Below are 25,973 nucleotides of genomic sequence, written 5' to 3'. Positions count from 1 at the left end.
GAGTCATGCCAGTGACTCCTAGCCAACTTACAAAAACAGTGCTATAATACTCCCATCTTGTTGGATCTTGACCCTCTGGGAATCTAGTTAGTTTCTGTGAGAAATAGTCCATACTTGTTTCTTTTTTCATATTATCATGTACTTCTTCCCCATTATTATTAATATAATTGGCTGACTTGCATAGCACAGCAGTGACTGAAATATCACATTCCCTCTTCATTGATGAAAGTATATATTGCATAACCTTATATATTTTTCTTTTAAAATATTTGTTGGGAAAAATACATACAAAAGTATATAAAGTGTATGTATGGTTTAAAAAATAAAATAATCACTCATGTGCTCAACCTTCAGTCTAAGGACTAGAACATTCTCAGCAGCCTAGAATCCCGTTTGTCTTCTCGCCATACACACTACACAAGGTAAACATTCTTCTGGATTTTTTGTTAATAATTACCATGTTTTTATTTGTGGCTCTACCATCTATGTATGTATCCATAATAATATGTTGTTTAGATTTACCTGTTTTTGAACTTTTATGTAAAGAGAATCATGCTGTATGTATTCTTCTGTGATCTCTTTTTTCTGACATTGTTTTTGAGATTCTCATCCATGTTATGCATGTAGCTGTATTTCATGTTTTCACTGCTGTATAGTATTGAATTATGTGACTATTTCACAATTTATTTATCCATTCTTCTAGATTTGGATTGTTTTCAGTCTTTTGCTATTAGAAACAATGCTGCTGTGAACATTCTGCCCAGTTCATTGTAAGCTCTGTGTGGGCAAGGGTTTTGTCTGTTTTGTTCTCTGCTATATGTCTAGAACAATGCCTGACACCAGATAGATGCTCAATAAATATTTGAGGAATGAATGACTTCTTGTTCCTGTCTCCTGGTGCACTTGGACAAAAGTTGCTCTAGGACAGTTGTTCTCAAAGTATGGTCCAGGGACTTTTGGGGGTCCCTGAGACCCTGTCAGGGGGTCTGTGAGGACAACTATTTTCATAATAATACTGAGACATTATTTGTCCTTCTCACTCTCATTTTTTCACAAGTTTAAATATTTTCCAGATGTATGCCATCATCACTCTGACAGCTAATTGAGTATACTAAATTTTAATTTCTAATATGGTAAATGTTGATAGATATAACCCACACAAACAGCTCTTTGAAGTCCTCAGTAATTTTTAAGGTTGTAAAGACCAAAACTTTGAGAACTGCTGCTCTATGAGGAGTGGGTTTTACTTGGTAATGCTGAATTGTTTTCTCAAGCACATTTGTACCAATTTACACTCCCACTCGTGGTGGCTATTTCCATGGCTCCACATCCTGGCAAACACTTGGTCTTGACTATCTTTCATATTTGCCAGTTGGATGGCTATTATATGGTATCTTACTGTAGGTTTAAGCTGCATTTCCCTGATTACTAATGAAGTGAGTGTGTTTTTCAGATATGGGTCTCTCATGTTTCCTCTTCTGTGAAACACCTATTCATGTCTTTAGCCCATTTTTCTATTAGGTTGCATGTCTTTTTTTCCCATGGATTCACATGATTTCTTTATATATTCTGGATACCAATCCTTTGTGAGTTAAACATATTGAATATATCTTCTCCCAGTTTGTGTATCGTCTTTGTAATTGTATTGAATCTGTTGATCAACTTCAGTGAGTCTTTCCAGCCAAAAACATTGTGTGTCTCCCTATGTATTAGGTGTTCTTTTTTTTTTTTTTTTTTTTTTTGAGACAGAGTCTCGCTTTGTTGCCCGGCTGGAGTGAGTGCCATGGCGTCAGCCTAGCTCACAGCAACCTCAAACTCCTGGGCTTAAGTGATCCTCCTGCCTCAGCCTCCCGAGTAGCTGGGACTACAGGCATGCGCCACCATGCCTGGCTAATTTTTTTTTATATATATATTTTTAGTTGGCCAGATAATTTCTTTCTATATTTAGTAGAGACGGGGTCTCGCTCTTGCTCAGGCTGGTCTCGAACTCCTGACCTTGAGGGATCCACCGGCCTCGGCCTCCAGAATGCTGGGATTACAGGCGTGAGCCACCGTGCCCGGCCTATTAGGTGTTCTTTAATGTCTCTCAATAAACTTTAAAAATTTTCCCCTTAAAGGCCTTTACATCTTATATTAGGTTTCATAAGAATTTTAGATTTTTTAATGCTATGGTACATTGAATTTTTTAAATTATAATTTCTATTCTGATTAAAGGAATATTGTTGGATATGTATTGATTTTAGATCCAGCAACTACACTAAACTTTTTTAAGTTCTAACAACGTATCTAGATGTCCTTTGAGTTTTTATCACATCATCTGCAAATAATGGCAATTTTCTGATCCTTATACTTTTTAAAAAATTTCTTCTTATTTTTCTGTACTGACTGGGACCTGTACAGCAATGTTGAAAAAAACTGACAGTGAACATCTTTACCTTAATCTTGATTTAAAGGAAATGTTTTTGTTTTAACATTTCACTGTTCAGAGTTGTTTTCATAAATGGCCTTTACTGGTTTAAGGAAGTTCTAAGTTGCTAATAGTTGTATTAGGAATGGATGTTGCATTTTATTGAAGATTTTTTCCTGCATCTATTTAAAATTATTGTTTTCTCCTTTAACCTATTAATGTATAAATTATGGTAGTTTACTTTTTTTTTTGAAGACAGAGTCTTGCTCTGTTGCCCAGGTTAGAGTGCAGTGGCACAATCATAGTTCACTGTAACCTCCAACTCCTGGGCTCAGACAATCCTCCTGGCTTGCCTCCAGAGTCCTGGAAGAGTTTAAGATTGGAACTAGTCCTTAAAGCCATTTGGTCATTAATGGAAGATTCAGTTTCTTTAAGGTTATAGAATCATTAGGATTTTATATTATTGAGTCAGTGTTGTTAAACTTAATACATTTTCTAGGCATTTATCTATTTAATCTTATTTTTTTTTTATACAAAGCTGTCCATGTTATCCTGGTATTGTTTCTCTTTCCACAGGATCTGTAGTTGACCCCTTTATCACTTGCCAGAGACCATGATCTGTAAGATTTCATTTTTCTGAAATAAGACTAGCTTTATATCCTATCTTGTGGCCAGTTTCATATATGTTCTGTGTGTACTGAAAATGAATGCATGTTACCAAAGAGTTGAGTGTAATGTTCCGTAAGTCTCCATTAAGTCAGAATTGTTAGTGTGCTATGTAGATCTTCTCTTTACTAATATCTATACTGTACTTGATTTATTTACTGGCCTCAAGATTTCATTATGATAGTAGATTTCTCAATTTCTAAGTTGCCAATATTTGCTTTCTTTTTCTTTTGGCTTTATTACTAGATGCATACCAGTAGTAAGTATTACTAGTATGTAATACTTTAGAATTGTTTTATTTTCCCTGGTGAATTGAACCTTTTATAATTATGTAGTGACTATCTCTGTGAATGCTTGTTGCCTTCATCTTTTTTGTTGTTGTTACTATAGCAATAGTTTGGTTAGTCTTTGTCTGGTATATCTTAGATCTTTCTTTGGCCTTTTATATCGAGTTTGCAGGAGACACACCCAAAAGATAAAGCCAAAGAAAATCTGCCTTTTAAACTGGATCTAGTACATTTATATTTATTGTGATTATAAATATCATTAGATTTACTTCTAGGTCTTCATCATAAATTATGTGTCCTTTCCTTGGTCTACTCTCCCTTCTTGCCTTCCTTTTTTCATTTTCTTATTTTTTCCTCCTCTCTGTTGAGTTTTAATTTTCAATTGTATATTTTTTATTACAAGTTCTATTTGGCTTATGAATCTCGTTTGTTTTCTGTGTAATCTTTTGTTCCTTGTTCCATCTGTTTCTTTAAACATTATTAATTTTTTTCCCATGTTAATACCAATGTTGAGTTTTTGTGGATGATTCTATTGTCTGTTATACATTTTGTTTCTCACTCATGGTGTCATTTTCCCTTGAGTTCGTGATATCTTAAACTTATCTTCCTTGGCAAATGATTTGAAGCATGGCCTGATATTGAGATCCTTGAGAGAATTTGTTTACTCTGCCAGACATCCAGGGGCAACCAACCTGAGACCACCTTAAATTATCAGCTGATGGTTCTGTGATTTCAGATGACAAATCTTGAGGAAAGGCCTGTGGTTATGAATGTGAGGTCAGTGGCGATTTCATCTGGCACTAATATCAAGGCAGGCAAACTTCCTTGCTGCCCACTTCACTGTTGTGGCCCTGTTAAAACTTCAGCCTAGATAAGCCCTTAAGCTCTATGTCCAGGCCACCCTCTACTGCTAGTTCAAGAACTTCAGAGTTCAAAAGAACTCTCATGGCAAAAGCAGGCTTTAGGCTGGCTTCTCTAACAGGCTTCCTATTTTCACTTCATTTTTGGAGTTCTGCAAATTCCTTACTTTCATGTCAACTCAGTGATACATTTAAAAAGATATGTTATATTAATTAACTTTCTATTATTTTATGTTATTTCTTATGTTATTCAGCATTTGGGTTTTTGTTTTTTTTTTTTTAACTGGGAGTTGTTAGGGTATCTAGGCTGTCTTACTCTTGGAAATGAAGTCTAGATTAAAATTGTAGTTTGCCCTTTACGTGAGTAAGAAACATGGTACTTTGTAGCGTATGCAGAATTACAAGATGCCTGGTTCTCTCCTTAGTACTGTTTTTCAAGATAGCACTTTGATGGTATGGGGACTGCTACTTGCAAGGTTGGAGATGTACAGAAAGAAATTATTTTTTTAAAGATACATACCTCCTCCAAAGGAATGGCTCTGCCATTTCCTTAAATGGCCCAAACATTACTCCTTTGTGTTCTTTGATTAATGATTGCTTTGGTCTGAAAAAAGAATTTGGATTTGGTTTCTTGTAAACCTAATATTGGGGATTTATATATGCATGAATGAGCCTCCTTGGCATACTTGTCTTGGCTGAAAGGCACTTTCTGTTATGACTTGTCTTTGCCCAGCAACTTGTTTTCAACCAACTACCCAGTGTTCAAGGTTCAGAAATATCTTTCATTCAAAGATGTACTCTGAAATTGAACCCTGGAAAACAGGTGCAAAAGTAAGACACAAACCTATTACTGCTTGCTCTTTGAGGACAATCAGGAAGACCCAAATTATACCTTAAAGAGGCAAAATTTTATGCTGTAGTGTCAGAATTTTATAATCTCACTATATTTTTGTAGAAGATGGAAGAATTACCTGTTAAGGTGTAATTTGCACCTCTAAAACCAATACATGGCCATTAAGTTTCTATAGACAGTGCCAGCACATATTTTACTGATTTTAATTCCTACTTGACACACTTGTTGGCATTAACTTTGGCAAAGAAGTTCTTACATTGCTTTGCGCAGGTATCTCTTTAATATGCAGTGCAAAATGGAACAGTCCCTGGAGTAAGGTGAGGGAAAGCTGTAACTATACTATTAGGCAAGTTTGTATCTTTAAAAGCAATGGCCAGACGCCAGACAAATGAATCTATCCCAGGGCCATCTGTGACCTGAGACTTGAAGGGATTCTGCCGTATGGTTTACTTAAAATCGGGTATAAAAAGAAGCACAGTCTTGAAAGACATATCTAAGGGGCTACAGCAACCAGTCTATATAAAGGCTGTAGTACACACCTACTCAATTCTGGGTGATGTTATTCTCTATATTTGGTGATTAGTACAAAGTTTTTACAAATGTTTGGGAATCTTTTCTGATGAAGCTGAGACCTGAAGGATGAGTGGGACTTAGCTAGGCAGAGGGAAGTACGTGTGTTTAAGGGCATGCCAGGCAGATGGGGAGAGGCAAAGAACTTGGCATAAGGAGCCAAGATGAGATCAGGGTGCTGGAGCAGACGGAGGAGGGAGCTAAATCTGGTGAAGTAAGCAAAGGTAACATTTCCAGCTCTAAAAGAAACCACAAATTAAAACTGAGTATTTTTCAGACAGTATAGTACAGCTGCTTGAAAAACAAAGTTAGGGTAGTTCCAGTTTTTACTCATGAGCACACTATATGATAAACCTAATATAAGCTTAAGGTTAATATATACAAATTATTAACTTACATAAATTAACATATAAGTTGCCTAATTCAGGGAGACCAAAGATACACATTTAAAATCAACTAATTTTTGGTATATTCATTACCCAACATCACTTATGTGAGTGACTTAAGGTGTATTTTACCACACAAAGCAACAAACATCTTGTTTTGGATTGAGGATAAAATAACAACTTCGTTAAGACAAAAAATATTTTGAAAAAATCTTACATTGCAAGATTTCATTCTTGGCAAATGGTAAAAACTATTTTTTTTCACTTTTCATGCCTAATTGCTACTGCTGTAGAAATCCTTTTAGTTTGGCCCTCACAACTACATTCCATTAGAATTATTAAAGGTAATTGGTTTTCCTTTAGCCCACTAAGGCAACCCAGAAAATAAGCAATAAGGCATGTTTTTGAAAAAAGGAAAACACTGCATAGATATTACACTGTAGGAAGAAAGGAAATACAAATAGTTTCAAACACCATCATATCAAAGTATATGACATTAGGAAGGTAGCATTTTAAAAAATAATCCTCTCTGAACTAAAGCATCTCCGTAATCCAGGTAGTGAGGGGACAGACAGAAACTACTAAAGTCCCTTCTTCTACCTAGGACTTACTCACTGAGATCCATTTCTCCCTTAGATGTTCATAAAAGCAATATTTATAAAATTATAAAAAACATTTTTAGGTTAACATAGGAGCTTGCATACTTAAGAAGTTCTAGGGCAGAAAATGTGACATTCAATTAAATGCAACATGGGCCAAGTAAGACACCAACACCAACTCTCACATGCATAAAGGATGTTGTGTCCCTGACACATGCAGAATGTCAGTTTTCTTTCCCATCAGAGTATGAAGTCCATATAACCCAAAGGTGACCTGATGTTACTTAGTGTAAAGTTTTAGTTAGCACTACTAGCAAATTATTAAGTTTAGAAATTTGTTTTGGTATACACTGATATAAATTTTAAAACTGTCAAATTCCTTTTTTATCTTTTTTACTTAAACATAACCAAATCTTTAAACGAATTTTAGAGAAGGAATCTGGTAACCAAAGACCTAGTGCTTTTATCAGTTACATAGTGACATACTACCCGGATCAAATGGAAGACATTTCAAAAATACAACCATATGTAAGTATCAAAAGCCTTAAAATTTTACATATCTGGTAAATAGCAATTCTTCTAGGAATTTAAGAAAACAGTCATGGATGTACACAAGATTCACTGAAGTGTTGTTTATAACTGAAAAGATGTAAATAGTCAAAATGTCCAATAGAGGATTAAATAAATTATGATTCACACAACAGAATAAACCAATAAGAATGATGCAAAAGACTATGCATGACCTGGGAAAGATGTTCAAAATATATTGTTAAAGTGAAAAAAGCAGGTTACAAAACAGTATGCACAATATGAGCCCATTTTTATAAAAATATACATATTTAACAAAGTAAAAGGACATGATATATATCAAAATATTAACAGTTATTTCAACACGGTAGGATGATTGTTGATTTTGCTTAACTACTCTCCCCCCCTTTTTTTCCTATTTGAATTTTCTATAATGGAGATTATTTTTTAAATGAGGGATAGGAGGAGAGGGAGTTACTAACCTCAGATTAGCCCAAATATGCCCCCAAAGGCTGCTCCTAGTAAAGTAAATGTTTCTGTTCAGCCTGTATCTTGGAAATTGCTTCTACCTTACAAATTTGAGTGTCCGTCAAATATGACATTCACTCAAACTTCCTTTTAGGCAAACTATACAATAGCAATTTTTGATATTACAACTTAAAAAAAAAAAGCATAGACGAAAAAATACAAATTTTCACTTTAAAAAGGAAACGACCCAAGTACATACTACTAAATTATACAAAGTACATTATCTAAGTTTAGTTTATTGCAAAGATCAAGACAGCTAGGAGCCAGAGGCTTCTATTTCACCCCATTCAAAGCACTCACTCTGGCCCGCATCTCATTCAGTCACCCATGCCAAAGGTCTGACACACAATGATGTCTGACGTTTCTTGGTTCATATAGTAAAATAGGAAACTTGACATTTCCATTAAAAAGGTAAAATAAGGACATTTACCATCAGACTATAAAATTCCTCTTCTGAAAGAGGATACTATCATACTTGAAGATATGCTTTGAAAAAAATCATATACCAAATGAAAGGGGCACCATTTCAAGAGCACTGGGACTACATTAAACTTAGATGGATTCTGACACTCATAACAATGTAACTCAAAACCAAATCTATCTCTCTAGTCTTAAAAGCTCTAATAACTAAAACTACGTTAACAGGCACAATGGACAGTGTAAACACTGTTAATGGGCACCAAGTTTAATAGGGTAGACAATATTTGCTTCTGCATTCACACTTATTCCATTACATTTTTTAAAAAAATGGTGCTGCTTAAGCTATGAATGTTTTACCAAAAAAAAAAAAATCTCTTTTAATAAATATGGCAAATGCTAAAAGTCTAGTTAGGTTACCATGCAAGATATATAACCAAGACAAACTCAAATTCATAATAAAGGCAACTTACATTCAAAATGAACTCTACCCTTATATTTTATTAAAAGGGCAAACATCATGAATTAACCCAGCTGCTTACTTGAATTACAAAAGTAACATGATTCAATATGAAAATAAGAAACTGTCTACAAATCTCTGACAGTAATAAATTGCAATATACAATGCATACAGGAGTCATACAGAGCAACAAACTCTCGTACAAAACAAAAATATTTTAATACCTTTAAAATCCAAATTTTTCTTTAAAATCATTCATGAAAAAGATTCTCAAGTCAGAATTAACACCTCAATTAGTCAAGCATCAGGAAGCTACATTACAGCTATTAATGTACAAAGAGACATCTTTTCACCAGTCATTTCCTTCTGATGTCTCTGCTCCAGAATCATACAGACTCTCACTTCTCTACACTCTCCATTCCATTTCTTCAGATCATGAAAACTGAATTTGTTGAACACCAGAAATCTAAGATTAGAAAATTTAAATTCAGCAGAATTAAAGAAATAGGTTAAAAGTAACATATGTAGATTATAAACATTCAGTGAATAAAAATAATAGACAATGAAAAATAAGGCTACTTCCCACCCCAGATCTCCAATCCCTCTACCCAAGGGAGCTACTTTAAAAATATCTTTGTGGGCCGGGCGCGGTGGCTCACGCCTGTAATCCTAGCTCTGGGAGGCCGAGGCGGGTGGATCGCTCGAGCTCAGGAGTTCGAGACCAGCCTGAGCAAGAGTGAGACCCCGTCTCTACCAAAAAAAATAGAAAGAAATTATCTGGCCAACTAAAATATATATACAAAAAAAAATTAGCCGGGCATGGTGGCTCATGCCTGTAGTCCCAGCTACTCGGGAGGCTGAGGCAGTAGGATCGCTTAAGCCCAGGAGTCTGAGGTTGCTGTGAGCTAGGCTGATGCCACGGCACTCACTCTAGCCCGGGCAACAAAGTGAGACTCTGTCTCAAAAAAAAAATAAAATAAAATAAAAATAAAAATATCTTTGTGTTTCTATAAGTCTTCTATACAAATATAAATGTGTGTATATATTTTTAACTATTAAAAGAATACTATATACAGTTGTATATTTTGAGAAAACAGAATTTTTAATAATCTTATTCTATCAGGTCCTTAAAAATAATGTGTTGAAATTAACTACCTGTGATAAAAATCAATGGATATAATCAAATTTTAAGATAGTTTAAAATACAAAGGTATGGTACCTGTTGATATGATGTTGTGTAAACCATAACATTTTGTTGTTGACCATCTGTGGTTATTAAGCCAGCTGGTAACTGGTTAGCTAAAAGACAAAAAAAAAGTTAAAGGAGGAAAAGAACTATATCTACTTTCTTGGGCAGAACCTTAAGGTTGTGCTATTAATATCTCATTATAAGTCTGCCACTTATCAATGATGTAACCTTGGGCAAAATCACCCCCCCTCCCCCAATTTTCCATTTTTAAAAAACTTCCCTAAAAAGCACATTTTTTTCTATTGAATTTTCTAATTTTTTGAATTTTCATATCTCTAAATTGTACTTTAGCTAATTGCTCATGTGTATAAATCTGCAGAAAAAGAAACCTTGAGTTCAAATTTATTTAAATCACAAGATTTTATATTACAAACTACAATTCTCAATATTCCTATCTCACATGAATCTTCACCAAAAACTAGGGGCTATGGAAATTAGAACTATTGGTGAAAAGTTATAATGTCTGCAGAATTAAAATGTTTTATACTTATCACTCACTGACTTTAAATATAAGGGTGTGAAGTAATAAAGAACTATTTAAAATAATGCTATGTCAGGCCAGGCACGGCAGCTCACATCTGTAAGCCTAACACCCTGGGAGGCAGAGGCAGGAGGATTACTTGAGCCTAGTTTGAGGTTGCAGTGAGCTATGATCACGCCACTGCACTCTACCCACGGTGACAGAGAGAGACTCTGTCTCAAAAATAAATAAATAATAGTGCTATGTCAAATAACTCAGCACTGATATTGGAAAATACCACTACAGACATTTAGTATGAATCACTGCTAACAATCTATACGACTTGTACCATAACACCACTTACTAAATGCCTCCTCTGTGAGCTCTTCACTTAGTCCATCTGTAGCTGTGACTGCTCCACCAATTCCCTTCTCTCCTTTCATAGCCTGGGGAAGGAAAACAAAACAAAAAGCCCTTGAAAGTCACTGGTATTCAAATGAAATTGTCTTCCAAATGAGAATGCTTACTTATTGCCTAAAATTAGGAGCTTCTATTATTAACACTAAACAAAGTATTTATTAACACTTCTGGTTAATTACATATGAAGAAGCCTTCAAAATACTTTTTGTATAGCAGTAATCACTACAAGAGTGCTAATAATGACCTAGAAAACCTAAAGTCTTTATGGATAAAAATAATTTTTCTAATTCCACACTGCATCAAAGGGATAAGACAACTCTACTTATAGATGAAGAAGTCTGCAAAATACCATAAATATTCAGCTTATAAATTTACTACAAATTATTCAAATTATCACTAAGTATATACATTGGCTCTGAGGCAACTGGGCAGTACTACAGCAGCAAGTTGAAAGTTAAAAATTCCTAAATTAAAATTATAATTTGGACCAACTACCTCTAAGGTTCCACACACTCTAAGTAAGGTTCTCTGAAACTGCAGATTTAGAAATGTGAAGAATTTACACACTCTCTTCCTACTTCAGTTCTTCCATGCAGATATCACTAATTTAATGAGATTCTAACACTGAGGCTATTAAGAATATATTCTGAAAGCAATGTGAACTGACTCCAAGCTGGAGTATGGAAATATATATGCTGAGCTCAACTCATTTTCATAAAATTCATACCCATAGGCAAAGATAAACCTAATGGGAAGTAGAATTCAATCAATAATAAGGGATACTAAATTAACAACAATAATAGCAATAAGTAACATTATTGAGCACTGAAGATTATTTACTTAGTCCTCTCAATTCTGTGACGTAGGTACTATTAGCCTCACTTTACAGATGAAGAAACCAAGTCCTAAATTGCTTAAATAATCTGCACAAGGTTACAGACTTCGCACGTAGTGGAACTGGGATTCCACCTCCAGGGAGTCTGAATCCAGAGTTCATGCTCTTAACCATTACATAACTGTGCTGTAGTTAGTAATAAACAAAGGAAGAAAGAAAGGCCTTACTACATAGTACTGTAATATGAGTAATTAAATACTTCTGAGTATTACATAATTTGCTACAAAATGAATTTTTTAAACAAATAATATATTTAAAAAATTACAGTGAATAGTGTATCTTATTTTCTTAAGAGCATAATGGGAGACATTTTATTTACCTCTCTAAATTTCTGAAGGTATAATTTCAGAGGTTCCACATAACTGTCGAAGCCTAAGGTAGACATGGCAAAGAGAATATCCTCTCCATTGATTGTTTTCCGCTTCTCTTGATGGCATCTTTCACTGGCTTCAGATGTTATAAAGCTGATGAACTCACTTACACATTCTTGAACACATTCTTTGGCATCTTTTGCAATCTGAAGAGAAAAAGCCTAGGTAAATTTGCAGGGAATATAACCATCACCTTCCTAACAACCTGGAAAAATAAAAGGCTATTCAGAAGAACACACCTTTCAGTTTATGACTTAATCTTTAATCTCTGAAATACATGCTAATAACATTAACACAATGTTTGCTATCAAAATTCTAACCCTCAGAGTCATAATAAAAACCTGAATACATGAGAGAGAAGCTTTAACAACTATTCACAGAAAACGATTATAATTTAGATATAAAAAAGCAATCACTGCCGGGCACGGTGGCTCACGCCTGTAATCCTAGCACTCTGGGAGGCCGAGGCGGGTGGATTGCTCAAGGTCAGGAGTTCAAGATCAGCCTGAGCAAGAGCGAGACCCCGTCTCTACTAAGAATAGAAAGAAGTTATCTGGCCAACTAAAATATATATAGCAAAAATTAGCCGGGCATGGTGGCGCATGCCTGTAGTCCCAGCTACTCGGGAGGCTGAGGCAGGAGGATCCCTTAAGCCCAGGAGTTTGAGGTTGCTGTGAGCTAGGCTGACGCCACGGCACTCACTCTAGCCAGGGCAACAAAGCGACACTCCATCTCAAAAAAAACAAAAGCAATCACTGAATGTTCCTACCACCCCAGACAAAATGTAAACTCTTACTAACCAAGTGCCCCTGGAAAATCAATCCCATTGTCTATATACTATGGCCTCCAGATGTAGGTACCACTTGTCTACTCTAGCATTTCATGAATGAGGACACTAGAAAATAAAGAACAAAATAAAAACTCAAAAACTAAATTCACGTAAGGCTTAGAAAAAGAGTGAAATAACGACATATGGTAACTTGACTTTTTATTATTAAGGATACACAGTGTCAGGTACAGGTTTTGAGTTTACCAAAAAGCCTGCCTAAGAAGCATCCACCTGCTACCTCATTATATTTAAAAACATTTCTTCCCTTAAGGGTCTAGGGTCTAAAAGTCAAACTCTAATGGACTGATGCAATTCCAGAGATACCTGTAACAGGAACACCACTCAAAACCCTGCTACAACACACTGTCTTTCACCTCCATGCCTAGTTTACATACTGTAGAAAGTAAACAAGAGTTGCATAAATGCAGTCAAGCGATAGAATATAATGTGAGCCACATATATAATTTTAGATTTTCTAGTAGCCATGTTAGAAAAAAGAAACAAGTAAAATTCATTTTAATAATATAGTCTACTTAACCCAATATATCCAAATTATTATCATTTAAACATAGAATCGATTTTAAAATGAGATATTTTAATTCTTTTCTTCATACTAAACCTTCAAAATCTGGCGTGCTTTGTATTTACAGCACATCTCAATTCACACTGGCCACATGTCGAGTGTTCCACAGCACGTGGCTAGTGGCTACAGAACCGCACAGTGCGGCCCTTGGCCCGTGTGAAGCAATAATCGGCAGTTACACTTTTGTTCCCTTAAAACAAATGTAAGGAGGACTTCTCATATAGGAACTTCAGGCTTAGGATGTATTTGAATAGTATCTTTATTTGTAAGCCTTTTCATAAGTACTTTTATAAGCTATAATAAAATAACAGAAAGGTTACTATGTAATATACAACAATATAAAAAGTGTGACTTTTCAGACCAGGTGAGACTAGTGACAATGAGTTTTTAAAAATTGTTCTAAGACAAAACCACTTAAAAAAACCAGACCAGTTGAAATGTGAATGTTAATATCTATAATTATGTAAAAATAGCTATTTCCAAACACCAGGATTTTTTTGAGAAAATCCTTACCACACCTTTATCAGTCCAATAGGACCTAAATTTGCTATAACATTATAGAAATTACAATTTCCTATGCCCAAACCTGATAGGTCTGATGATGTACCTACTTTAATAAAAAAGATTCTTGATTCTATTTTATCTGCTTCTGTAAGTGGGGGATGTGGAGCATTTGGGGACTAAGAACTGAAAATGAAACACTGTTCAGTCACTGAATATGTAGAAATGAAAGAAATATTTGATTTGCTGAAAGGCTGAATGATGGAAATCAATAGCTAACTGTATTCTTGAACTGTATATTCACAGTTTTACAGCTCCCCCCAAAAATCTAGTTAAATTTCTCCCCTATGTTACCTTTCCCGTTTGAGGTATGGCATTTTTCATTATCCTAGCCACATTTGCAATTGGAAGATATATATCTTGTTCTCTAAAACTTTCTTTTGAACCATTTGTGTCTTCGTGATCATTCATGCTGTCCTCAGTATCTAAAGAAATAAAAATATTTAGGTTTAAACATTCTTATAATTTTTATTTCAAGATAGAAAAGACTACCCAAAACCACTTAGAATAACAACCATTCTGCTTTCCTTCCTAACCCTTTTTAGGGATTAGGATAAAAATTCTTTTCACAATTTTCACAGGGCCTGAACTGAACTTATTCATTAATTTGGAACCCACTGCCTAAAATTCTTTATTTTCAACTATGCCTTCTATGCCATTCTTCAAAAAGCTCAAATAAGATCTCCAGAGTGCCTTCAAAAGTGATCTTTCCTTTCATCAAATACTACAAGTGCTTCTCTGTGCCTTGGCTCTGACACATCTTATAACTCTTTTTAATTCTCATTTCCCCTATTAGATTTTTGCTACTTGTTGCAAGGATCAGCTTTGTGTTTCCTAGGAATGGGTATACCACCTTCCACAGAGCAGGTGTTCACAAGTATTTATTGCATGACTCAGCTATAAAACTTACTTACAGTAACCTATGGCTCCTTGAATATTGCTAGATTAAGAGGTTATGTTTATCCAAAGCCAAGTTTATATAAACATGTTTATGTAAAAATAGAAAACTTTAAGATTTATATAAAACTAGTTTATATAAAATTCTCTATAGAATAGAAAAAGTAGAATTGAATATTACTGACCCAGTTGGATTACTAATGTAGTAACTAGTTTTTCAACAAAGCTACAGCAGAGATCCAACTATTCTCATAAAAACTGAATGTTCCAATTATATAGATTTAGATATAACTGAAGCTTTCAAAGTACCAGTAACATCCTTTTATGACCAAATGCAGTATCTTGTAAAGTAAACTTCCCACTCTTTATATGTACTAAATATATAAGCAAGACATTTAATTCAGTTTACATTTTTATGTGTTTAAAATGATGTTATTAAAACTAATTTACTTGAATATCATTTTTAGGATGAAATAACCAATAACCCCCAACCCCCATGAGTGCCTGTTAAAAAATATATCTCAATTTTTTTATAATTTTACAAATAAAAATGCCACAAAAGTAAATTATTTGTGATAGGCCAACATAATACTGCCATTCTAATACCTGACATAGTTCAAAGTTAATACTGAATGAAAAACAAAATTAAATCTGTACATAAGTATGAGAAATATAATAGCTAGCTATTTAACTCACCCTCTAAAGAACTATTTCATTTACTATATCAATTGATTAAGAATTTCTCATATTTAGTACTTAAATAGGAAATTAGTAACAAAATTTAAAAGAAACTGTACAAGTTTTTAAAAAAGGCATACTTTTATAATAAAGTTCTTTTCTAGGATTCACCACTCTTTTAAATACTATTTCTAATAAAAATAACATAGAATGCCTTTTTAGACACAAGATTGCTGCTAATTTTCCTGTAAAGACAAAAGTAACCTAGAACATTGCATTAATAAAGTTTCCACTTTCTAACTTGTTTCTGCTTGTGAATGTGATTCTAATTGTGGCCTTCTTACCATCATGAGGCTGTATAACATAATGACTTCCTCCAATATAGTCTGCAGAGATTCCTAGTTGAGAAGCATCTGTTGTAGAACTGTCACCATCCATCTATAAGGAAAAACAGCTTTTCAGTACTCTTCAATAAAAGTGGTACTAACAGAATAAATTCGATGCTCACAAACTGTCATAGGATGAGTCAATTACATTTTTCATAGCCTTAGCTTACTACAAGAAAACATTTATATTTCTTGATTTGGAAACTTTTCCATAATTTGCCAACTCTTCAAGATTTCCCTATCCATCTTCCATAAGTGAAAAGCATAAGACCAACAGGGAAACAAAATAAGGAAATGAATCTAAAACATATGGCTTTCTTTTCGACTGCATAATCTTCAAATAGAGTACATACAAGCAACCTTGACTTACAACCTAATTTATCCCTGGAATGACAATCAAAACCAAAATCAGCTTAGTAAAGTCAGGTACAGTGGCATGTGCCACAATCTCAGCTACTTGGGAGGCTGAGGCAGAAGAATCACTTGAGCTCAGGAGTTTGAGACCAGCCTAGGCAACATAGTGAGACCCTGTCTCTAAAAAAAAAAAAGTATCAGCTTAGCAGTAAAATGGAAATCATCACTTTCAGCTCTCCTGCTAAAGCCTGATTTTTCTATGCAAACCCTTTTGCTCCTGCTTCAAACTTCCTTTGCTATCCCACAGAAATTCTAAAATAGATGATGCCTCTGTTCAAACTGTTGCTTGGAACAGGAAGCACGTGGATCCCCTGCACAATTCCATACCCATGCAACCCAAAAGTACACCCATGTTTTGAATGGGCCCATTCCCTCTGATTCTAACCAAAGGCTAATTTTTCTCTTCCTCTTACCCCTCAAAATTTTAGATTCTTTAAAGAAAAAAGGAGGGGTCAGGGAGATTGGAGATCTGCATACAAAGATAGGAAAATTATAACCATAGACAAGACAGTTAAAGTGCCTATTTTCAAAGAAGTCTGCCTAATTCATTTTGCTTACAGCTAAAATAATTCTGAGAGAAAAATCAAGAAAAAAGTAAACCATAAGCCCTGAACTGGCTCCATTCAATTTCACCAATATGGCAGATCCAGGAAGACATGCTTTGCAAATACTATTAATACTATTCAAAACAAGAGGGGACTGGCTATCTGTGAGTAAAAAATTTTAAATGTATTATCTGAATAAAAAGCACAGCAAAAATTAAGTATAATTCGTACATACTTTCTAAAAAGCACAACAAAAATTAAGTATAATTCGTACATACTTTCAGGCTGAACAAAGAGACACTTGATCCTTTATTAAGGCCTAGGACCCAGCACAAACTTAATGTTATTAACTACAAAATTTCAGTCCTGTATAACATGTCTTCTCCTCCATCTCTGTTGGATTTTTATCTCACATTAAAATACTGGGCTAGTTTCCACATCTTCAATAACATGGGATTTCTTTCATGCATCTGTTGACTATTATGTCTAATTTAATTGTAGATATAGATACATTTCCATAATTTATAGTTGTTTTAAGGGGTAGAAAACAGAATTCATATACCTTTAATAATCTGTGAAAGCACAGAATACCTACTGATACTTTTAAGTAGCCTGTGAGACGTAAATGACAAAGTCAGTGACCTGATTCTGACTCTCCTACTAATCCCCTGAAAACATGCATCCCTGCCAGCTAAATGTACTTCTGTGTAAAATGGAAATAACAATACCACCCTCCCCATCTTAAACTAATGTAAATGAATGTGAAACACTGCCCAAATATAAAGTGCTATTAATATCTTGATCCTAAAATGCTAACAAGAAGATACTAGGAGATCAGCCTTTAATGGATATAACGATGGATTTATTAGCCATGAAAGAATGATCAATTAGGACAGTTGCGAGCTGACTAGTTTTTACAATGACCTAAGGAAGATCAATGTGCAGGAGAAGGACCAAGGTGGTTGTTTACGAACCTACAAATGGAAATAAAGATTTTTGGGGGGTTGAGAGGGGAGGCAGTAACAGAAATTCTTTTCTAAATGAAATGTTCACAGGATACCATATGTCTTTTCAAATTAGCTGATGAGCAGGACACTATTCAAATAACAAGGTGGGTCTGGGAGATGAATTAATTTCTAAATATAACACAAACAAAAGTATTAAAGGCAAAACGTTTAAATCATATTCTCTTGTCATGCACTGGAATTAGCAGCAGGATTATCATTTGGACTAATAGCATTAACCTCTCTAAACCTCAGTTTTCTAAAAATGAAGGTAAAAGTATTTCATAGAGTTGTCAGAATTAAATAAAGACTAGAAAGCTGCTTAGAACAGTGCTTGGCACTTAGTGTACCCTATAGACATTCGATCTCATCCTCTCTCCTTTGAAGAGAACTTGCACATCATCTGCTTAACTGTATGTGTCTCTGGTTCCTTAAGTTTTAGCTCTTGTCATTTTACACCTTCTGTCTTCCTCTCCTCTTTCTATCATTAAAATCCGACCCTAGGCCAGGCATGGTGGCTCACACCTATAATCCTAGGACTCTGGGAGGCCACGGTGGGAGGATCGCTCAAAATCAGGAGTTTGAGACCACCCTAAACAAGAGCGACACCACCCCCCTCCTCCATCTCTACTAAAAATAGAAAAAAATTAGTTGGGCATCGTGGTGAGAGCCTGTAGTCCCAGCTACTTGGGAGGCTGAGGCAAGAAGATCACTTGAGCCCAGGAGTTTGAGATCGCAGTGAGCTATGATGATGTCACTGGCACTCCAGCCAGGGCGACAGAGTCAAAAAAAAAAAAAAATCCCACCCTAGACTTTAATCCCAGATTCCTTCTCGAATCTTTCTTATTTAACCCATTGTGCAATCCAAAAACTAATGTTCCCTTCTTTGAAGCTCCATGGCATCTGGAATCTTTCATTCAATGAATAAGCTTAATCTTTGATGCTTACAATATGCTAGCCACTCTCCTATATATAAGGAATGATGGAAAAAAACTTGCTAGTTACACCCTAGGTCTAAAACCTCCTACAAAAATTTACAAAACAGATTGTAGATCGTAAGTAAACCGGCCAACAAATATTTACTGAGTGAGTACTTAATATTTATCATGGTCATGCTATGTGCTGGTCACACAGTTGTCAACAACACACAAGGTCTGTGTGCTCAGCTTGCAGAGAAGACAAATGTTATGTAACCTAAGGGGGTGGCTGAGGGGTCAGAGAGCATAGCCAATTAGTTCTTCCAGCGCATACACTCTGGAATCGAATCTCCTAGTTTGAATTCCCTGCTACTTACTGACCGTGAGCCCTTGAGCAAGCTGGATGAGAACAGGACGTAACCTCTCACAGGGCTCCTGAACAGGTTAGGAGATAATCCCTGTAAAGACGGCATAGGACAATGGGAGCATTCAATAAATGTTATATATAGCTATTCAATAATTACAAATAATTAACTAATTGCTAGTGCCAAGTACTAAGAAAAACAAAGATGTTTTGTTACATGCTATGTGAGCTTATTCCAAAAGGGACCTCACTAGTCTGAGGGGCCAAGAAAGGCTGTCTTAGGAAATGACATTTAAACTGAGACTGGAAGATTAACAGAAATCAGTCAGGCAAAGAAAGTTGGGAAAATAATGTTCCAGGCAGAGAAAAACAAGAAATACAGCACTGGTGGACTGGAACGAGCCAAGCACCAGCTAGATCAAGCAGTGCCTTGTGGATAAGGGCAAACCAAAAAGGAGCTTTAAGCAGAAGATCTTTTTTTAAAATATCAGTCTGGCTACAGTTCAGTACAGAAAATGAGCTGGAGGGGAGCAAGAACAGGGAAGAAAACTAGAGAGGACTACAATGCCACGGTTAGGGCAGGAATCCAGGCAAGATAATGATCACTCCGGCATCGGGTCCAGGATGACGGCACCGGAGATCAGGGAAGCGGAGCAACTAGAGAGCTTTTGGGCAGGGAAAACCATCAGGACCTAGTGAGTGACTGAACAGACAAGAGGAAGGACCAAGGATAATGCTGGGATTCTCAGAGCATGGGAGAGGAAAGGAAGAGGCACGTTGGGCAGCACAGAGCCTCGCTGAAGCTGATAACCATGAATTTACAGTGGTACCCACATGTCCAGGTGTGACACTTACAGGCCTGGCATGACAATAGAAAAGCTAAAGTGTTGCATTTCATCTAGGCAACAAAGAACGAAAAGCACATAGGATAATGCCAAGAGAATGGTTAAAATGATAAACCATTAGATCCAAGGGAATTGATAAATATGGACAAAGAGTAGTTAAATCCCATTAAATTCATTTTAATGACTATCCTAATTATTCAGTTGAACTGATAGTATTGTTCTCTAAAATATTATAGGAAATAAGTGGTCAGCTGGCTAAGCTGATAAATTTTTATTCCATTATTTAATATAGCAGTATTTAAATTAATGCTAATAAAATGTTGCACAAATACAGTAAATAGTGCCCTTTTTAATATGTTTACATTTATTGAAAACTTTCTAAATGTTTCATGCAATGTTCACAAGCAGGTGAGAAAATGGAGGTTTCTGAGGCTAATGATTTGCCCAAGGTGACACTGTAAATGGGACTGAAATCTAGAGCCTCAGAAGCCAAGTACTTTATAGTTTCATTCCTGGTAGTTTTTCGTAGTCTTTAAGCCCAAATCTGTAATTTGTCCCCCTTTGATTCTAAGTCTATTGATTATATATTGAAAACACTTAAAGGAGCTTCTCAAACAAGGACAGAATTTGTGAAATGTTAAGAAACACACGACAGCGGTTAGCAGCACGGGCTCTTAGGAAAGGCTGCCTGGGTTTGAAGCTTGGCTCCCTACTTACTTACTAGCTGTGTCTTTGAACAAGTTACTTTCCATCCTCTTCTCTCCATTTTTAAAATGGGGTTGCTCTCAGAGGTTACTATATAAAAAGCACCTAGCGAAGTGCACGATACATAGTAGAACTCAGTAAATGGAACCTAGTTATTATTATTGTCCCTTCAAAGTTCTCTTCATTCTTTCCACGCAGAGTTTTCTTTCTCATAACTTACCCTTTGACTTGTTCTCTGGATCCCATTTCTTTTACCTCTTTGAGGATAAGAAATAAGACAAGGATTCCTCATCTCTAATTTATCTCCACTTCTCCTTGCCAACCTCTTCACTCTTCCTTAAACATGCTTAGTCTCCCTCATTAAATTCACAGATATACATGTAGATATATAAAATCTTAATTCTGCTCCACACCTTGTCTAGCTATCATTCTCACCCTGACAGTCAGTATACATACACCTCTTCATTCCTATTTAAACTCCCTGACATGTGCTTTTTAACCCCAACATGGAGGTCAACCCACTCTTAAAAGGTGCCACCTGGCTTACGCCCGTTATCCTAGCACTCTGGGAGGCCAAGGCGGCAGGATTGCTTGAGGTCAGAAGTTCCAGACCAGCCTGAACGAGAGCGAGACCCTGTCTCTACCGAAAGTAGAAAAAATTAGCTGGGCGGGTGGTACACACCTGCAGTCCCAGATACTCAGGAGGCTGAAGCAGGAGGATCGCTTGAGCCCAGGAGTTCAAGGTTGCAGTAAGCTATGATCACACCATTACACTCTACCCAGGGCAACAGAGAGACACTGTCTCAAAAAAAAAAAAGCTGTCACTGATCTTATCTTCATCCTACTTGACTGTATTCTGCAGTGCTGGCTACTTGTGGCCCCACATTTATGCTTGGAATTCTCTCCTCTCTGGATATCCACAGCAAATATTCTTTCGTGGTTTATTCTCCCCCTCCCTAATTGTTAGTTTCATCCAAGGTTATCGTTATCTCTTTCTTCCCTTGCTCTCTTAATGAACTCACTAAATGTCACTTCTATGCTAAATCCCAAATCTACAACCAGTATCCTACCTGCCACTCAAGCAACTCATGCCTGTAGAACATGTCTAATATCCCATCACTGCAAATTTAAGATATTAGGAATTGAAACTCACCTTCCTTTTCAACTATTGCAATTCTATTAAGAATAATATCCTTCCACTCTGCCAGGCTAAATATACCACATCATCTTAGGTTCTTCTGTCTCCTTCAAGATATATCTCATCAATTCTCTCCTTTAAAAATGTCTCGTGGATATGCCCTCCCTTTCCTATTTCCACTGAATTACTACTTAATCCACCTTAACATATTGTTTTAAGACTAATCTCACTACAACACTGTTTCTATAGCTCTTCAACCTATTCCTAAAGGTTCCTAAAGGCCTCCTACATCAAATCCAGACCTCATTTTCTAGGTGACCAGATCCCCACTTACCCTAATTCAACTTGTTTCTTACTCTTTTCTATCTTCCAGGCTAATAAAAATCTTAGCACTATAATGTGCCTTATTTAGGGATCACCAAATGTAGTTTTTTCATTTTAGGAATGAAGCAAGCACAGGTCAAAGAAGTTGTGATGCCCAAGGTCATGGATACATAGTAGTAGCAGACCCAGAACTAACTATCCAGATGGGCCAAGTGTTATCTCTTTACTACATTATCCTGTGACATCTCCACTTGAACCATGCACCTAGACTCCCCATCCCCTCAACTCAAGTTGAGGCTTTTGAGCCAGGCTTTTGCTTTTGGTGACACCCTCCAACTCTCCAAATCCCACCCATACTTTAAGGCTCAGTTTGAGGCCTACAGGCTCCCTCCATGACATTCCCTGCTACCCAGGCTCACCACACCTCTCTTTTTTCCACCTCTACTGCACTTAGAGTCAGCATTTTCCATTTGGCACCTAACTGTCCTCTAAGTATTCAGTTCAACTAAAGCCCTACCAGCTACACAGCCCCTTCACAGCTGGAAAAGGCTTTCTACTCTGTAGTCTCAACAGCACTTGGGGGCCCATGGGAAACATTTAACATATACAAATAAATGACAATAAGGAAGCAAGAGGAATGAGCAGAGAGGAACTATCTGTCTAGACTTGAAGGGCATTCATACTATCAGGCATCTCTAATATAAATCAGTTATAATCTTGTGCCCAGCCAATTACTGTTTAACTCTAATTAACAATCAAAATGGTAAAACATACTTACTGTCATGAAATACTGTCAGAACCGTGTTGTCAGTGGTGCTCAAGAACACCTGTCTAAAAAGGTGTCCAATCTTTGCTCAATTTCAACCTAAAAGATAAACATCTATTAGTAGTAAATATGTATAGCCTATAGGCTTTCTTTTTGGAAAATTAAAGGAGGCATGTATAATTCTGTCTACTAATCTTAATGGATGCATGGTATAAAATGATATAAAAAGCAGGCACCCAATAAATATTTGTTGAATTGGTAGATTTAGTTTGGACAATTTATAAAAAAAGTTAATTCCATGGAGGGAGGGGGCAATTGCTTTTCCAACATAACCCTGAGTTTAGTCATGTTCACATGACCAAATATTCCTCACAATACACCAAATCCAAATAGGGGCCAAAGAATGTAATATGCAAGAGACTGAAAATTACACATCTAAATTACTTAAAGTATTAACACACCACTTATCAACTGCTTTGGCAATGCTTTTCTTACTGTTTCAGAGTGAGATTTAGGCACTCTATATCTCAAAAGGGAGAAATATTTATCTCAGAATAGAATGCTTTTAAATTAAGTATCTCAGATTATACTGGAAAGATGATAGAGTCTGCCCAGAAAACATAAAAAAAAGAAGAAAAAACCCAACACAATCAAGACCCTTATTTTTAATTTTGAAGCACCACCATTTTGGACTAAAATCACATCTGAATAGCACTTCAGTCTCACAGTAAGGCATAAATAGCTGAATAAATTAGTATCAATTGCAATGTTACAACCTTCATTTCTCATTTGCTCTTCTCCTTTTTTCAAATGAAACAATTAAATGGGGGGTTGAGGGGGAAAGGACAAAACAAAAACACATCCTTTCAGTGTTAATTTTAAAGAGAAAAGAAATACTGACATGCATCCAAGCATGAAATCCAGTAAGTAGTAGAAACAATTGTAGCCACTGAATTCAATTTTTAAAATGCTATTAAAAAGGTCCACACCGCAAAGACTGCTTGACATCTGTTATAATATTAAAAGTAATTTCTAATTTTTTTAATAATGTCCTCTGACTCCAAAATTGCCCAGAAAAGTCCTTCCTTATAGCTAGAAATGTTATTTGAGGGTGTCTTTAGGGAAAAAAAGCCCTCAGAACACTTAAAATATAGAAGCTATATATATTTATGTATTTCGCTTGGAAGGGGGTGCGGGGGAATCACACCACACCACATTCAGTCACCCAAATAGTTGATTCAGTATATATTTAGATTCAGTACATTAAAGAAAAACACTATCACCTCATATGGTATATATTTTCTTAAGGGCAGTTTATGATATATGTAAAAGCTCAAGGGAATGCATACATCTGTTTAATGTTTGAAGAAATGCAAATTTGTATCCAAGAAAAGCAGTAGTCCCTTCCTCCACCCTCCATTCTTTGGCATCAACAACCAGAGTTTTGCATCAATATACAGCAATTCTTAATTTAAGCTACAAGAGCAGAGCAGGGAAGGAATAATTGCCTTTTAAGGAATTTTGGTTAAACTTTCAATACTTTACAAATAAAATCCCTATTTGTTAATGCCACTGACATTGATCAGTGCACCTCATGACTTTATGTTGCTGATTAGTTTCCATACTAAGAGAGCCAAAACCACCCCAGTGATTTGTGGCACGAACCACGGAACTACGGAATCCATGCGGGTTGGTGGGATGCCATTTTTTTAAAAGGTCGCATGCCACCTAACCTTGTTTAAATTACGTTGTTAGAGTACTCTGGGCGAGATTACCATTTGTGGGTGCTCTATAATTCTTTGTTCTCGGAGACTACCGTTCCTAGGGCCCTGCATATCCTCCCGCCTCCCACCACCGATGATTAAAACCTCAGTCCAATCCGAAAGGCTTCCTTCCCACACCTTCGGGGCAAGTCCAGGGACCGCAAGCCGCCAGATGGCTGCATTCTTTACGTGTAAACCAGACTGCGGGGAAACCAAAGCCATTCCTTCCTCCCCGGGACCTCGCGTCCTCCCCACGCAGGTGCCCGGGGTGGCCCCGGCCCCAGGGCCGGGTCCTGCCGACCTGTCAGTCCCCCGAGTGCGGGGCGGACGCCCCTGGCGCGCATCGCCCGACTCGCCGGGCCGACCTCGGCCCCCGAGCCCAACGCCCGCCTCCCGCCCGGGGTGCGCGGGCAGACAAAGCGGCCGGGCCCGGCCACGGCCCCGCGGGAGGGGGCCACCCCCCGGGGACCCGCGCGGCGGCCGAGGCCGAGGGGCACAGCCGGGGCCCGGGGCAAGAGGCCCGGCCCGCGTCCCCTGCCCCGCGGCCGGCTCCCCGCACAAAATGGAGCCGGCCGCGGGTGCCGCCGAGAGGGGGGCTCCGCCGGTGCCCCGCAGCCCCTCCTCGGCCGCGGGCCCGGAGCGCAACGGCAGCGAGCGGGAGGCGGCCTGGCCCGCGTCCCGCCGCTCCTCGGCCCGGCGCACAAAGAGCCGCGCCGCGGCCCCGCGCCCGCTGCCCGGCCCGGCCCGCAGCAGGAGCGGCCTCGCGGGCGCCGGCCGCGGCCCCGGCCCGGGCAGGAGGGCGGGCGGGCGGGAGGGAGGCGAGTGCCCCCGGCCGCGGCGGCGTTGGCGGCGGGGACGGCGCCGGGAGGAGACGGACATTTCATTCGAGCTAAAGTGGAGTCGGTTTAGGAGCGATCATTGGCCGAAGCGAGACACAAACCTCCAATGCAGCCCTGGTTGGCTCCCGTCTCCAATCGGCTGTTTGGTTGGACAGAAAATGGCTGCGAAGGAACCAGTCCCAGCGCGGAGCTCCGCTTCCAGGACTCGGCCTCCCCTCCCTCCGCCGCGGGCCGCTTCCCTCAGCGCGGCACCCTCCCTCCGCGCCGCCCGCGCGCCGCCCGGCCCCGCCCCCGGACGCGGCCCCGCCCCCGGCCCCGCCCCGTGCGCCGAGCGGGCGGCTGAGCGGAGCCGAGCGCGGCCCCGCGAGGCTGGCGGCGGCTGCGCCGTGCGGGCGGTCGGGCTCCAGGCTCCGCAGGGGCTTCCAGGGACCTGGGCCCCGCACGCTGTCAAGGGCCACA

At 37.8% G+C, this 25,973-nt stretch overlaps 1 protein-coding gene across 5 annotated transcripts; it reads right to left on the bottom strand.

Moving 5' to 3' along the window:
- Nucleotides 1–8,451: 8,451 nt before the first annotated feature.
- On the bottom strand, nt 8,452–25,762 carry NFYB (nuclear transcription factor Y subunit beta). 5 transcript variants are annotated; one of them, XM_045553075.1, is made up of 9 exons: nt 25,616–25,742; nt 22,925–23,011; nt 19,152–19,228; nt 15,849–15,942; nt 14,224–14,354; nt 11,905–12,102; nt 10,635–10,716; nt 9,781–9,860; nt 8,452–9,027 (listed from the first exon to the last, which is right to left on the bottom strand). In XM_045553075.1, exons 4-9 carry the CDS (start codon nt 15,940–15,942, stop codon nt 8,995–8,997), a joined length of 618 nt encoding a protein of 205 aa, XP_045409031.1. In that variant the 5' UTR covers nt 19,152–19,228; nt 22,925–23,011; nt 25,616–25,742; the 3' UTR covers nt 8,452–8,994. The 5 variants fall into 5 exon arrangements, with proteins under 5 accessions (XP_045409031.1, XP_045409027.1, XP_045409030.1 ...); XM_045553071.1 differs by lacking the exon at nt 19,152–19,228 and having other exon boundaries at nt 25,616–25,762; XM_045553074.1 differs by lacking the exons at nt 19,152–19,228; nt 25,616–25,742 and adding an exon at nt 24,977–25,042.
- Nucleotides 25,763–25,973: the final 211 nt, after the last annotated feature.

This window comes from Lemur catta, chromosome 6 (assembly GCF_020740605.2).
Source record: "Lemur catta isolate mLemCat1 chromosome 6, mLemCat1.pri, whole genome shotgun sequence".
Taxonomy (NCBI): domain Eukaryota; kingdom Metazoa; phylum Chordata; class Mammalia; order Primates; family Lemuridae; genus Lemur; species Lemur catta.
Note: the sequence above shows the minus strand (reverse complement) of the source record. Positions and strands in the feature narration are given on the sequence as shown.

What these genes read in the sequence shown, in the direction of transcription:
- NFYB (XM_045553071.1), bottom strand. An exon ending in TGTTATACAGCCTCATGATG is followed by an intron (nt 14,355 to 15,848) that starts GTAAGAAGGCCA and finishes TTATTTCTTTAG; the next exon opens with ATACTGAGGACAGCATGAAT. An exon ending in ACCTTCAGAAATTTAGAGAG is followed by an intron (nt 10,717 to 11,904) that starts GTAAATAAAATG and finishes TTCCTTCCCCAG; the next exon opens with GCTATGAAAGGAGAGAAGGG.